Consider the following 16,214-nt stretch of genomic DNA (forward strand, 5'->3'; position numbering starts at 1 on the left):
CTTTCAAGGATCTGGGAAAAGCACACACCACTATTGTGAATTACTACTGCATTATGTTTCCTCTTCAAAGATCATTCAAGTATCAGAAAAGGCTGATATTTAAAATTCACAGAATGTTTTGTTTACAACATAAGCTGTAACTGATGAATCACATTCAATGCAAATCTTAAAAACAGAAGCTATAAGGATCATCAGAAGAAAGGAAACATAGATGCACATATTTAAGATTGCTTTTTTATTTCCTGCAAAACAAGACTTAGAAGTAGCTTCCAAAATATAGAAAACTGAAAACAGGAAAATACAGAAGTAATGTAAGATAAACCTGACATAAGAATGGTACACAGCAACACTGAAGGTAAATAGGGGAAAATGATCAGTTAACAGGTTTAGTACCTGTCAGTATCTAGAAAATACAAAGTAGCTTTTCCTAGTACTGAGAAGCAAAATAACTTTCCTCCATAAAAGGGACACATGAGGCACTTTGGGATTCATCCAGGAACCACTTGGGTAGTGGATCACCTCCTCAATCATGTCACCATGATAAACGCTAGAAATTACATTCTGTAAAACTGAATCTGGTTTCTCTCTCATTACACAGACCACCCCCATAAACCACTTCCGAGTTTGAGCTTTAATACACATACCTAAACAACTGTACAAAACATGTTAATGTTTTTCACAAAAAGACATTTAATAACTGATATAAGAAAATAAATGTAAATAATACAGCCAATGCTTGTTACTAAAACTTCTTTTCCAGACGCTAAGTAGCTTTTAATATGATGTATCATAATCTAACATGAAAGACTCCTTTAATTGACTATTAGATGTACCCAATACTTAAAAACTTTATCAATAATCACAGTACTTAGAATTTACCATTATTCTGCTACACAAATACCTTAACCACCTTTTTTTTTTTTTAAAGGTTTTATTTATTTATTTGACAGAGAGAGAGACAACGAGAGAGGGAACACAGCAGGGGGAGTGGGAAAGGGAGAAGCAGGCTTCCCGCTGAGCAGGGAGCCCGATGTGGGGCTGGATCCCAGGATGCTGGGATCATGACCTGAGCCGAAGGCAGATGCTTAACAACTGAGCCACCCAGGCGCCCTTACCTTAACCACTTTTATCCTTCATACTGCAGAAAACAACCCACGACCAAAGAATACAGGGAGTCACACCCCAGGCTCTGCTGGACACACCACCCTGTGGAGAGCACCAACCTTCTGTAATTGTTCCTGCACCACAAGATTCAGTCAGTCCGTATCCCTGACCGACGGGGCAGCAGAAACAGATGTTCATGAATCGCTGTGTGGTTGCAGAAAGCGGAGCACCTCCACACAACAGAAGCCGGATACTTCCACCGAGCAAGCCTCGGACTTTTCGGAAAATAAACCTAGAAAAGAGAGAGAGAATCAGAGGATTTGAAGCTGAATGGGATCTTCCAGATCGTTCAGACTAATCTCCCAATTTTGATATGTGAGATTTTGAGAGTCAGGCTCGCCCAAAGCCACACAACCAATTCAAGAGATTCTCTCACTCACTATTTAAATCTTAATTTTTTATAGTTCGACCAAGTAAAGAACATATGATTTTTCTCTTAAGAACTTTTCAAGTTAATATCTGAAATCAAAACTGTCAGGTTTAAAATTTTGTATAGTAATGGCAAACCCATGTTTATGGCCACAGAGCAATTAGTTTTATATTATGTAATACACATATTAATACTGAATAATCCCATTGTATCTTTATAAAATTTAGCATTAAAAGCAAATTTTTTTTTTTTGCTTTTGTTTACTTCATTAGAAATATGCACATATTTGAGGCACCTGGGTAGCTCAGTCAGTTAAGCGTCTGAATCTTGGTTTCGGCTCAGGTCATGATCTCAGAGTCGTGGGGTCGTGGAATCGGCCCTGCGTCGGGGTCCATGCTCAATGTGGAGTCTGCTTAAGATTCTCATTCTCCCTCCCACTCTACCCCTACCCCTGCATGCACACACACACACACACACACACACACACACTCTCTCTCTCAAAGTGTTTTTTAAAAAAGAAATGTGTACATATTTGTACAATCTCTTTTTAAAATAAGGCAGAAAAAATATAAAGTTTCAAATAATGTGGAGCATCTGGAAACTCTATTAATATTCCCATAAGACAAATTAAATGCCATACATTGTTTTCTAATTTCTAAATTATAATTAAATCTACTTACCCAGCACTACAAAAACAAAAAGTATCAGGTCTGTGGTAAAACCTATCATTTAACACTTTAAACACTCATATTTAGTTGCCATTTTATATTCATATTGAAATAAATTTAAAAGCAAAGAAAAATTATTTCTAAAAATAACTAAAATCACATACGTGTCCACAGAAAATGAAAGCAAACTATTAAATACAGTAAAACTGTAAGTGAAATGTTTTTTCAAATAACACTGCAATCTTTTTTAATTGCTCATATTCTTATCCAAGATGGATTTTTAGAGTCCCTCTGACTTTTTAAAACCAATTCATTTCTTGTAACTATCTCAATTACCTGGGCTAATGATATGAACAAAATGACTAAGTCACCAAAGAGAGGGGGGAGTCATCTGACCTGTCACACAGTGGAGTGCCACGGCCTTTGGAAATCTGTTCCATTTTGTAATTATAGGCCAGAATAAACAGATTGCGTTGGAAACTACTCATTTCGTTCACTTTATTCATAACGTTTTTGTAGATTCGATCCATGATTTCCTAGATATATAAAAATGAGTTAATACCGTCAACAATGCTATCAGCTGCCTTCCATATTATATCTGAACACCAGATAAATATTTCTATCAGTATTGAGGCATTTTAGAAGATATAGTCTATCAGGAATAAACTTTTAAAATAGAGCCACAGCTAGTTTAAAAATGAGGTTTCTGTAAAAATTTTTCGTAACACAAACATACCTAGATGCTCATGAGTGGGGGGGGGAAAGAAAGAAAAAAATAAAAGCCTTAGGGCAGAAACAGAATCAGTACTGATTCTTTACATGGCTTGCTTGTCTTGTTTATTTTGGAAAAACTAAGCTCACTACATAAATAACAACTGTATGAAATGGTTTTTAAAATTCTCATAACCTTATCTTATAAAAATACAGAGAGTCACATTCTTTGCTCACAAAAGGACCAAAGGGTTATTTTGGTTGGTTGGTTGTCTTTTAATGCTGCACTCAGGAAATTTTCCTTCTCTGCACTACATTTAGCTTGCTAGGACCATTACTATTAAGTATATATACTTCAATGACTTGAAATGGCTTTCCCTTTACAAGTTTAAATTGTATTTCATTTTACATGAACTGAAGATTACATGAACTAAAAAGTAAAATATTACACTACAGAAACTATACACCTACAGAAACTACAAAGTAACTATGTAACTTGGCTTGGATGGGGTTACTCAGGGATCTGGTAATGATTCCCAACACTTTCAAACAAAATCAGAAGCCACATAAAACTCACACTAAGGAGACAGAAAATCGTTACTCTCCCATTTCCACTCCATTCCCAGGCCCCTGCCAATGCCTGGTATGTTAGGATACATAGTGTTTCTCAGGTAATTCAAAGGTGCACCACTTCTCTGTCACTTTTTTTGGTGACTAGGCCAGATTGTTCCTGGGGACTCAGGAGGTAATTACGCAATTTGCTCAGAGGAGAAGGAAGTGCTATCAAACCTTCCCCCCATCTCCTGCTGGGCTTCAGGGTTCTACTAATAGCAAACATATCATGAAAAGGATCTGAATAAGAAGCGACTTTAGGGAAAGGATGTGATACTATCACAGGGAAACTGAAACTGAGTATTTAGTAAATTTAAAAAATGAATAAATAAATAAAGTTAAAAAAAAAAAAAAGAAAGACTGAATCAATCCCACAGAGTATAAGGCAATATAATCAATAAGGAACAAATCCTACATAAACTACCCTGCCAACAGTTAACTCTTCCACTAGCGTTCAGGCTCTGTGGCCGGTGACACTTCTCTAGTACGCAACATTAACTAACGGTCGATTCTTACCGGAACAGCTGCCATCAGTGTTGGTTTCAACATGGTTGTATCCCCTTTGCTTCCTTTTTTTATTTTTGAAGACTAGAGAGAGAAAAGGTGATCTATATAAACTGATCCTTATTTTAGAAATCCGGTGAAATTCTTAGACCAAAAAGTGTATTATAAATTCATCATTTTAGGGCGCCTGGGTGGCTCAGTCGGTTAAGCGACTGCCTTCGGCTCAGGTCATGATCCTGGAGTCCCAGGATCGAGTCCCGCATCGGGCTCCCTGCTCAGCGGGGAGTCTGCTTCTCCCTCTGACCCTCCTCCCTCTGGTGCTCTCTGTCTCTCATTCTCTCTCTCGCAATTAAATAAATAAAATCTTTAAAAAAAAAAAAAAAAAAAAAAAAAATTCATCATTTTAATTTACTTATTATAAAAACTTAAAAACTTAAAAGTAATTATTTTTAAATGATTAACTGCCATCCTTACATTGTCATGCTGATACAGAAAAACGTGTTAAAAAATTACAATTTTTTAGTATCTCAAGTCACAAGACATCTAACTTACCTGATCTGCTAAAGTCTGTGGTGAAGAGTAGCCAATGCGGCATCCGTGAGAAAGACAAACAAGCTCAGCACTTAATTCTAAAACATGGGCCAGAGGCAGATAGCCAATGTAAACATCTTCCTCTCTAAAAGAAAAGGAGATATAAAAGCATCCGTCAGGTGTCATCTCTGCTGGAAGAGACTGCAAAGCGAGCCTGCCCACATGGGGAGAAAGGGAGACAGACACAGAGAGAGAGAGCGCACACGCATGCCTGTGTGCACGCTGGGTGGGGAGGGAGGGGGAGGCAGACAGACTCTAGGGAGTGTGTGGTGGGGAGAGGGGGGGTAGTAAGAAGGCTACAGCTCAACCTAAAGCCCAGAGGCTGTCTCCAGTGCTACATGAAGGCACTCACAGATTACGAGTGCTACAGGAGCAATGTGCTAAGAAGAAATGGGGGCTGAGGGGCCAAAACAAGAAGGGGTCTTCTGTAGGACAGCAGAAATCATCCAAAGAGGAATGGTCTTTAAATTTAAAGCTCGTGGGCTCCCAAACAGAAAGTTCCAATTGAATCCACAACTGCTGGCCAGGGATTTTACAAAAAAGATTCCTGTTTTGAAAGTTACTTAGAAATAATAAATGATACTGTACATAAGAAAATGTGTACGTATGTGTGTGTATGTATTTCAAGAACTGCCCCCACCCCAAAAAAATATGAAGGGCAAAGACTAACCCAGGAAACTACTGCTCTTAATTTTTTCTGAAAAGTTATCCATTCATAAGAGAAATCTCTCTCTCCATCCCTAAATTCAGTTCCATAGTAACCTGTGTGTGAGTGTAATTTCTGTGCATAAGGGCATCAAAGATATCCAAGCACTACCACGGCCCCTCATCAGTCATCAAGTACTGACTCCTCTACCACCCTCCCGGTCCCATCTGGCTTCCCCGCCGGTCAGTCTCTTCCCCGCAGTATGCCCACCCTGGCCCTGTGGCTGCTGGAATTGGTCTTAAAAAGAAAAATCAGAGACTGAATAAAGCTCAATAAATATTGGAATAGATGAAGCTATTTGTTCACCTGAATTTTAACATGTTTAGGTATAAAAATGACTATAGCAGCAATACTATCAACTGATTAAATTAAGGGATTTAAGTCAGATAAAATTTACACTTTTCAAGTAAAAGGTAAATATTAACAATGATATATGTGAAACGGTATTTTAAACCTTACAACTAAAACTATTTAATTAATTTTAAAGTTCCTCTCATTTTTTTGAAGGAACTGCCTACTGTAAACAGCCTCTGAAAGACTAATTTAGCCACACACCACTCCATGGCACAAACAACGTTAACGTAACAACCAGCACCAACAAGGGACTACTTCATACGCGTTGACCATGTGACATACCCCAGTCCTGGAATCCGTTCCGCCATCCCAGTTATACCAGCAATAATGTTACTGTGGGAGATCATGACTCCCTTCGGAAGTCCTGTGGATCCACTTGTATACATGATTACTGCAATATCTAAGGGCCCTGGTTTGCTAAGAGGTTTGTTTTCTGCATTGGAGAAAAAAAAAACATACACACACACACACACATTTCTGAGAAATGTAGTCATATCACCCATTTTTTTCATAATCATGTTTGATAACTCAAGTCGACGACTGTGAATTATATTCATTCAGGTCAACAAAACAGATCACGTCCCCGCACATACAGGACACATGTTCTACTGAGATCAACAAGCCATGAATCTATAATGTAATAAGAGCTATGAAGAAAAATAAAGACAAGGTGAGATGATAGTAGAAGGTATTTAGATGGAAAAGTCAAGAAATGCTTTTCTGGCACGTTGGTATTTTAGTAAAGACCTGGATACAGTGCAGAAGGGAGCCATTGAAACCCTGGAACTGGGAGAAGATTGTCTCACGTAGAAAATAAGCGGGAGCAAAGGCCCTGACGCAGCAGCCAGGACCGTATCATGCAAGGCCTTGGAGGCCATGCTAAGGACTTTGGATTGCACCTGGAGTAGAAATTTGAACAGGGGCTTGTCATCACCAGTGATGAGGGTCACTTTGGCTGCTACGTGGCTGCCTAACTTAGGGAAGCAAGGCAGTAGGGAGACAAAAGGCTATTCCAGAAATTCCACTGTGACATAGGGTGGTTGGGCTAGGGTACCTAGACACTTGCTAAAAACCGTTCTCTGCCTCACAGTGGTGAAGTGACCCGGCTACAGTCCGAACCCTGGATTCAAAGACAGTGTCCTCCAGTTGCACAAACCTAAGGGCCACAGCCCACATCCTGGAGGGGACACGGCAGGAAGGCAAAGAGAAGTGGGTCATGGATGGCACCCCCTGAATTAATCCTGGCCCTCCCCTAAGTGTGGACTGCTTAAATGTGGAGGAAACAATTTTAAACATGTTGCTGAGTGAACCCTTCCTTCCTACATGAGGAGACATATCCCATGACAACAGTCTTCATTCCAGTCCTTACTTCCTAGCCTTCCGTTCACTCCGCCATCCCAGGGCACCATTCCCCACCACCTCCTAGAAACTGCTCTGAGGTGGGCCTCCTGCAATGCCTGTGGCATCAGCTCCTGCAGGGCGCCTGCCCTCGCTGCCGACCCCTGCCCTCGCTGCCGACCCCTGCCCTCGCTGCCGACCCCTGCCCTCGCTGCCGAACCCTGCCCTCGCTGCCGACCCCTGCCTCCAGGAGAGGCCCCTTTCACGCAGCCTCCGTGAAGCACACACTGCGCGCCTTCCTCCTGCCTCTGACCCACCCTCAGTTGCTTCTTTGGAAGCACCGCTTTCCATGGGTGACCTCACCTCCTTCCACAGCTATACATAACACCAAACTTCTAGCTTCTAACTCCAAACTTAACTCCAGAGTATACGCCACTCCCCACTAAATATCCACATCTGAATGTCGCACTAGCACTTAAAATTCCGTATGCCCAACATTAATGTCAGCAGAACCCCATTCCCATTCCTGAGCTGAGTGCTTACATCTAGTTAATCACTGAGTTTCCAACTACAAAGGAAATACAGTCCCAGCACCCTAGCAGCTTTCGGGATATTCATCAACACCCGTATACTTTCGAACATTTCCTGACACTTATTTGAGAGTAGGAGTTTTTGGCATCACCATGCCGAAGTGTTCAGGTGGGGGATAAAAAGATGTTCCCTCAGGAAAAAACAGAGTTGGGGCAGGGAGTGAAAGAGGGGATCTAGGTTTAGCCACTCCAGCTATCTGTTTGTACTTATAGATAATCCACACAGGACTAGTTTAATGGCATTATTTAGAAAACTAACTTTAAGCCACTGAAAACTATCACAAAACAGAAACAGGAAACCTGTATAATGTAAAAGGTATTTGAATAACTACTCCTTTTAGAACAATAAATTAATGTGTGTATTCTCCCTTAAACCCTACTTTAAAAAGAGTAGAGGAAAAGTATAGAGTGACCTTACTTCCCAAAGTGATGGTCTAGAACATGATTTGTCCCTGATCTGACTTCAGGGTCTGGAACCACTGCGGAGAACACGGTCACTGTAGAACGACCCTAAGGAACTGGGAAGGTGCGCCGTACCTCTGCTGGCCTTGGCTCCCAGAGCCTGCACTGCAGCCATCGTGTGCACGATGACGCCCTTGGGGAACTCGGACCACGTTGGTGGCTTACCGTCCACAGTGATGATGTGCCGCAGGCGCGGGACTAACGAAACTATATCCTGGAAAAACACAAGCATTCATTACGTTCTTCGTCACTGTTTCAAAACAGCTTAGCAAACAGTCCCAGACACAAGAAAAGTTTACCATAATCCATGAATTATTAATTTCTTGCCTCCAAAAAAACGGTGAGGGGGTGCACTGGTATGAATACTACTCCTTTCAGATGGAGAAATACGGCCTGAAATTTAAATTGCTATTTTATAGCACTAGATTCACTGTGTGTGCCCATTCTTTGGTAAAATCCTAATCAGCAATGTCACTTCCTCACAAAATAGGCATATAAACACAGGCTGCCTGAACTACAGAGTAGCCACATGTCCTATATGTTTTTAAGAGGCTCATAAAGATATGGGGGGAGGGGGAGGGAACTCACTTATAAATTTGGGTATAAAAAACCCAGCAGACATTACTGTTTTCACTGGGAGTCGTCTACGGACTTTCAAAACCTTTCTCCAACAGTTTCATAAAGTCTCTTTTTTCCCTTTAAAAAATTCTAGAAACTCATAATGACTCAATGCTTCAGAAATAATATAAAGGAATTACTATTTCAGAAACCCTTATAATTTATAAATTTACTGAAAATAGACTAGAAAACAAATGAACACAATAAAGAAAAAAGGTAATCCCTTTACCTTAGACACGGGCATACCATGTTAATGATCTGTAACTCTCTGCACTACTTATTACACAAATATGTATGAAATCTACTTTTTCTTTTCTAAAGGAAAGGAAGAACGTATGATATTCCTAAAAGTTTACAAAGATATTCAGGATTTTAAAGATCGTAAAAGTATCAATATTAGAGCTCATGACACTGATAGTTCTGGAAGTTCTGGACAGTTATAAAAATAACCACAGTCCTCACCTTCAACTTTGTTTGCAAGAGTTCTTTACTAGTAATGATGTTGGTCACCTCTGTTTCATTCAATCCATGAACAATAGCTGGACCTCCTAGAGTAGCATACAACGTAACAACTACAGAGAAAAGAAGGGCAAGTCAAATATTCCACATTTCATGGAAGTACTAAATGTAACTAAAGTCTCTGAAAGTGGTCATGAATCCTAATGGTATAAAGAACCCTAAATCGTCAGATCCATAGTTTATTATGTAACTGTTCCATGATTATCTAAATTATTTCAATATACTAATAAACATTATGCCCACTCACTCACCCCTTCCTAATTTCCCCGAAGATTTCTAATATTTTAAAACGAAATTTTTAAATTTTATTTCACCTACAGATGTTACTCTGGGATGCCACAATGGAAGGAATTACTTCTGACTCCTAAAATATCAAAGCCTTAGTTGTTAAATACTTGGTACTAAAATATGAAAAAGAGTACCTACCAGTAAGATAATGCACTGAGTATCAGGTTGAAGGTGTTATATATGTTAAGAAAACAACATGAATAGGTGGCAGTACTGCTTATTCTAGTAGAAAACTCAAGAAAAACATTCTTAGCCATGTTGAAATTTAATAATCATCTTGTGGACTTTGATTTGCTTGCTGCCTAAGTCACAGAAGTCAGACTTAAAGTGACTTTAAGAGAGAATTATTTCGAAGCTTCCCAAAAGAAGCAAACTATAAGCCCACACCCATGAAAACAAAAAGATATGTCAGTTTTAAAAACCAGTGGAGCATTTACAGCAAGATATCTGGTAAAAGTATCTCTTCTGCTCCATCTGAAAGGTAAGAGAATGTCCATACTTAACATCCCATTTTGGCACCAAGATCTATGAACTAAGCTTCCAGAACTACCTCACAGTCTGGGGCATCGAGACTGCCACTTAAATAACAATATAAATATTCCCTGTCCTTTCACCTGGCTCGTGGCTCCGAGTAGTGCAGTTTCAGATGTCAACTGCTGCTACCAACAGAAGTGGGGACGAAGTGACACTAACTTCACAAGAAGATTCCTGAGAGAACCAGCAGCCGAGTCCGCGAGGCCCCAAGGCCCCTATTAACAGGTTCCAGTCCCCTTACTACACTGACTACACAATTTGTTCCAAAGCAGACCTCTAACTCGAAGTTGTAACAGAGCGGTCCCCTGACTAGATGCAAGGTAGCAATTAACTTCAGAATTTTAAAGAGTGAAATATTTATAATAAACAGCATCCTATCTCCCACACAGAAGATCAGAAAGCCCACATACGCTGAAAATTATACATAAAGCACGCCTGCGCAGCAATCATCCATTCGGCTCTGGTTTCACAGAAGATGGCGATATTGGTCTTTGGTTTCTGACCCAACATCTGTAAACCATTTCCAAAATTAAGAGCTCTAACGAAGACATCTTCATAGGAGAGCCAATTATAGTTTCCAAGAATAACCTGATAAAATAAAAAACATACAAATACCTTTTAATATAACCAAAATATTATTTTCCAGAAAGAAGCCAAGATTCCAAATTTTATGACAAACCAGTTATGTTTGCACATATGTATTTTTTCCTAACAAAAAGCTAGAAAGTGAATTTCAAGTGAAAAAAATCTATTTTGAAAATAGCTATTTTGCAATAACTTCTATGACAAATCTTATGCTACATCTTCAATTGTAATGGGGAGTTTTTTAAAAATCTTCAGGGTTTGACAGGATCTTAAAGGTCAGCTTTTTTGTCAAAAGCTCATATATTGGTAATTCATTTATACATCATTTACTTAAACAATTTAGATGTTAGCTTAAAATTTAGCCTAGTATCAAGTACTAATGATACCAAAAATTAACTTTCCCTCTACTTATAAATTCCCAGATTTCACTATCAAATGGTAATATGATTTACAAACAGAAACTGGCTAGACCCAAGATAACAGACATATTTATGGCTGTTTAATTTGAATTGCCCCCTCCCGTACTGAACTCTAAACAAGTCTATTTACGCAACCAGAACTAGTTTTATCATTCATCAAAGCCTTTCCGCTGAAGCCTTAAATAACCACTGGCACCACTGGGCTTTCAACATTTCATTTGTGCTTACCATAAGTAGAGGTAACATTAAGTCTTCATTGGTAATAATCATGTTTTTAAACTGGCTAACTTATTTTTCTTTAGGAATTTTCTCCAACTTAGATTAGACCATAAATCCCCAATTACATACAGACTGGATAAAAAGCTCCTCGCGCTCCAAATACATACATATTTTCCAAACGTGGCTGTTTCACTCATATGTCTCATACACCTTAAAACTAACCACATTCATTTCCCAAAATGCATCCAACATTTCTGGGAGCTCTTGGAATAAAAGACTGGGTGAAGATAGAAATGGGGAGGGGGGGAAAAAAAAAAAAAAAAAGGATAAATACTGCCCTCTAGTGTCCTATTCCATAATGGACTTAGGGAATAAAGTCTTTCTTTGATGGATAAGGCAACTGGATTTAAAATATTTATTTAACTTCACTGGTCCCAAACTCTCACCTTGCTCTGCACCCCCATGAAATGCTCAGCACGGGGAGCTCCAATGACTTCAAAAGGAGCTCTGTGGGGGTGAGAAGACAGATGAGAACTTGGCCAAAACGTGCACGAACTGGACTACAATTAAGAATTTTACACTCCAAAGATTAGCATGAGCTACCTCTTAGATTCTAGAATCTAAATGATGAGCTTTGTTAAGTTTCAGAGAATGTATATATTCCGAAAGGTATTATTATCTACATAATCCAGATCTTTAAACCCATATGATACAGCCACCATGTGGCAAAAGAAATCAAATCATGAGTCTAATTCAAGTGTAACTAAACTGTTTCACTTAATTCTTTAAACCACTGAATCTCCTAGTAGTGATCTTTCCCATAAAGATTACATTTCAAGGCCCCTATCTACCCCATAATTTTGACTTTTGCTGGAAAAAATTCCCAATTCTAACTCTGTCCCCATGGTTAGCTTAAACCTGAAATTAAACTCATTTACTTATTCCCTGTCCATACTGCTGAAGAATACCCAAACTCATTCTCTATCCAGGATCACAGATCTCAACACCCAGCAATCCTATAAGGACTCCCTGGGTCTACTCATTTTCTCACCCTCTGAAATGGCTACTTCTCTCTACTCAAATATCCTCCACCCCCTCCCTCCCTTATCCCTGTCCAGGTGATAAGGTGATAATACTGTCTCATATATCACTGAGAAATTAGAAATTCAACAGAAATGCCCTTATCTTCTTAGCACCAAGTTTAATAACCTACATACATCTGTACTCATATTCTTCGCAGTTCCCCTCATGGTATTACAATGGTTGAACTGTCCCTAACAATAGCCAAACTTACAAGGACTTTACTTCGAAGCACTTCCCAAATTTCTATCTCCAGCCACCTCTACTTGCACATCCAAGTTCAAAAACCTTACGCTGGCCTACGAAGCCCTAAGGGACCTAGCCATGCCAGGGTCTCTGTGCTCCTATCCAACCTTCTTCTCCAGACTCACCTCCCCTAACTCGTTACTTCCTGTAAATACAACTTTGTCCTTTCTGTCCTTCAAACAGGTTGTGCCAGGGCAGGAACTAGGATGAAGCAAGACAGGTGCCAAGGGCACAGGATTTAGAGAGTTACTCACTCTCAGCATTTGAATACCTTCTTCAACTTTGCACCCCAAGTGCCTCACCCAACTGGGCTCATTCCAGTTTTAGAGCCAGTGGGCACACACCCTATCCCACTGCACAGAAGGTTCATTACCCAGATCTTTGCAAAGTTGGCTCCTCTGTTGTTCAGGCCTCCACTTAGCCATAACCTACCAAGAGAGGCTATCCCTGATCTCCAATCAGCTTTATGTCTTCGTAGTAGTTATTAATCTGTTTACTTGTTATTGTCTCTCTTCCTCCCATACAAATGTAAGACCCATGAGACGAGTAACCTGTGTGTCCTGTTCATGACTGTCTCCCTAGCACCTGGCATACAGTCGGCACTCAGCAATTATTTGCTATACATGTGGAATGAACAGTGTAATTAACACAATTTCCATTCACTTTGGACCTTGAGTCTTCTGACCCCTTTCTGCTCCAGGAGCCTCATTTTTTTTTTAAGACTGTTTGAAAAAAAAAAAAAAAAAATCCACATCCGCCTAATCATTTAACCTCTAGAGCTACTTTTCTTCTGCCTCCATTCCAGTGCACACATCCTTTGCCTACCACCTCTTAAATATTCTCACCCATGACCCATGAGACACAAGTATGTTCAATTTTCCCGACTCTGAGTCACGCAAGGGAATGACTAGTGTGGCTATGGAAATGACGACTGTGAAGCCTTTGAGCAGCTTCCTCATTTGCAGAGGTAGCGGGAGAGTTAAGATTGGCCCTATGGTCGCTTTCATGTCTCACATTTAATTGGCTGTATTGTTATTCTGGAACAGGTGTGACAAACACATGGGTAAACATCAATGTTATCACTCAGACCACCACTGCCCAGAACAGAGGAACTTAATCATTTACTTTGTTCAGGAACAGATGAAATTAGATGCTTTGATGATGCTAATGATGAGGGCCTCTTATCTCAGAAGATAAGCTATAAAAATAAAACGGAGATACCATACAGAACATTCTGTAAAATAAAAGCACACAAATACTTCACCATTCAGAACCCTGAAGAAAGAGACAATCAAGTAAAAATCAAGTTTTCAGGTAGCTGAAGTCAACCAGTGCAAGTCCAGGACTTTTCTTTTCCTTTAGCCACTCAGAAGAGAAATATTTCCAATTACACACTTCCCTGCCTTCTTCAACAAAGTACACCCGGCTTCACAGAACCTTTCTCTCTGCGAATGAAGATTATTAGAATGTACTGTGAGGGAGCCAGGGAGTGAAAATCTTCAACAGGTCTGGATGGCTGGTGGTGATCCTGAGGAGGAGGGCGGCTAAGCTTTGCCAAGTTCACTCTGTGCTAAGCACGCTGCAGCAGTAGCTTATGAGACTCTCTCGTAACTCTAGACAGAGTTACTCTTAGTACCCCTACTGTACAAAGGAGAATACTGAGGCATCGAGAGAGTCAGCAGAACGTGCTCAAAAATCACACAGCGTAAGTAAGTGACAGGACGAGAATATGAATCCGGGCAGACTCATTCTTGAATCTAAGCACTAAATCACAAGGCTCCAACCGCACCACAGAAAGGAGACGGGGTGTTACTGGGCAGGTGAGGGAGGCGGCCCGAAGGTCTGGGTATCTTTAATTCAACCATTATCAGATACCTTCTGGGGTTAATCCCTAAGCTTAGCCCCCAAAACAGGAAGGAAGGAAACTTGCAGATACTGCTACACCACTAGCTGGCTTTTTCAATTCAAGGTTATTTTCAAATATGGAAACCATTAATGACGATACATTCATGGGAAACACGCGTGCGCACCAGTTGGTAAGCACTCAGCGGAAGCCACACCAGTCCAGGCAACTCCACTCTTACCTAAGCACCAGCTGTGCAATGTCCCCTTTTTACTCTCGTATCAGAGCAGATGCTGCTTCTGCCGCAATACAGTGGGTGTAAACAAGAAACCAGGGGGGGGTGAAGCCTAGTTGTTTATAACACCCAGCTGAGGTACCCACCGTCCAGTGTGCAAACCACCGCTACCACTGCAACACAGACCAACAGAAACTCGAGTCACGCTCTTCTTGAGTAAGGCTGGCAGAAAACACGTGTTTCATTTACTATACAGGAAACCTAAAAATTTTACTTTCCCAATAAGCCTAATTTCATATAGGAAGAATATAATATTTTCTGTATCAGAATATAACCTATTCTATAAAGACTTCCCCAAAAGTCTGACGAATCACAAATGCCAATTTGAAGGCAAATGCCAATTTGGAGGCAAATGTCAACAGTAGAAAGACTGAGTGAGATCCTGTAGACAGAAAAGGCTAAGGAGTTTTTTCACCTTCTAACTTTCCTCTTTGAGTTCACAGATTTCCTTGTTGAATAAACAATGACTACAACAAAGCCACCATGGGCAGGACAGGAAGGAAAAGGCCACATATGCAAACACACAACAGGGAAAAACACTTTCCTTGTGTACAGTGTGTTATCTGGACACATTTAAGGAACAACTGTGAAAGCTCTAGGATTTTGTCCTAATTACACTGATAAACTGAATTAAGAAGGAATTTCATATTTACCATACTGATCTTTTTACATACTTGGAAGCTACTTTGTTGCTCTAAGTACTGAATGAGGACTGAGAAATAGTGCCAGTCCCATAAAAAGCCTGTAACATGCAATTCTGGAGAAAAACCTCCTGCTAACAGAGGACTTCTGTTATATATGCTGAGATTAAAAACAAGGGAACCCAATCTTTGAATTCAAATAGCATTAGACCCAGAAACAAAAATGAATGTTTTTAAGAGGAGGCATACGAGTGGAAAACTTTAGCCCTCAAAAACTGTAGTGTTTTGGTATCTTTTATAACTACCAGATCTCTCAAAGACGAAATCAAGGATGGTATACCCTAAAAAGTAGCAACTAACTATAACAAAAACTCAGACACCATTATTTTTTTTTTTTAGACACCATTATGATACAATGTTTTGCAAGTTATAATCTATAGGTTAGAGAAGAGTAAACAAACATGCTTAACTACATGACTTCAATTTCAATAAATGTGCTATTAACTCTCCAGATAGACCTTAAGTTAACAGAAAAAATTCATCTAAGTGAGGCAAAACTAAGTCAGCAAAAGAAATAGAGAATATGCCTTAAAAGTCGAAGGACCGTATGATTTCCCCAAGCCACTTCTGAGACTGTAAGGAGGCACTGTTAATGTGACAGGCAAAGCAAGATAAACAAGGACAGTTTCAGGCAGAACAAGATACAACATCACTCTATATAAAGGGGATGGACACTTACAGATTTTGTCATCTACAATTAGAACAATGTATTTTTAATTTCTAGGAGTTACTGGCGTTAACTTGCTTGCCATCTCCTTTACGTTTGAAAGAAAATGACTCTGGAATTTGTGTGTATG

The 16,214-nt window shown here is 39.8% G+C and overlaps 1 protein-coding gene across 1 annotated transcript in view; it reads right to left on the reverse strand.

Moving 5' to 3' along the window:
• The window catches only part of ACSL3 (acyl-CoA synthetase long chain family member 3), a 73,549-nt gene that overhangs the window by 12,219 nt on the left and 45,116 nt on the right, over nt 1–16,214 (reverse strand). The window contains exons 4-11 of the mRNA XM_032401236.1: nt 10,440–10,617; nt 9,151–9,260; nt 8,146–8,284; nt 5,963–6,113; nt 4,582–4,705; nt 4,042–4,113; nt 2,599–2,738; nt 1,224–1,396 (exon numbers count right to left, since the gene is read on the reverse strand). Of these exons, the coding sequence (XP_032257127.1) occupies nt 1,224–1,396; nt 2,599–2,738; nt 4,042–4,113; nt 4,582–4,705; nt 5,963–6,113; nt 8,146–8,284; nt 9,151–9,260; nt 10,440–10,617 (1,087 nt within the window). The remainder of the gene's footprint in view (nt 1–1,223; nt 1,397–2,598; nt 2,739–4,041; nt 4,114–4,581; nt 4,706–5,962; nt 6,114–8,145; nt 8,285–9,150; nt 9,261–10,439; nt 10,618–16,214) is intronic.

The sequence above is a fragment of the Phoca vitulina genome, unplaced genomic scaffold (assembly GCF_004348235.1).
Source record: "Phoca vitulina isolate PV1807 unplaced genomic scaffold, GSC_HSeal_1.0 scaffold1, whole genome shotgun sequence".
Lineage (NCBI taxonomy): Eukaryota > Metazoa > Chordata > Mammalia > Carnivora > Phocidae > Phoca > Phoca vitulina.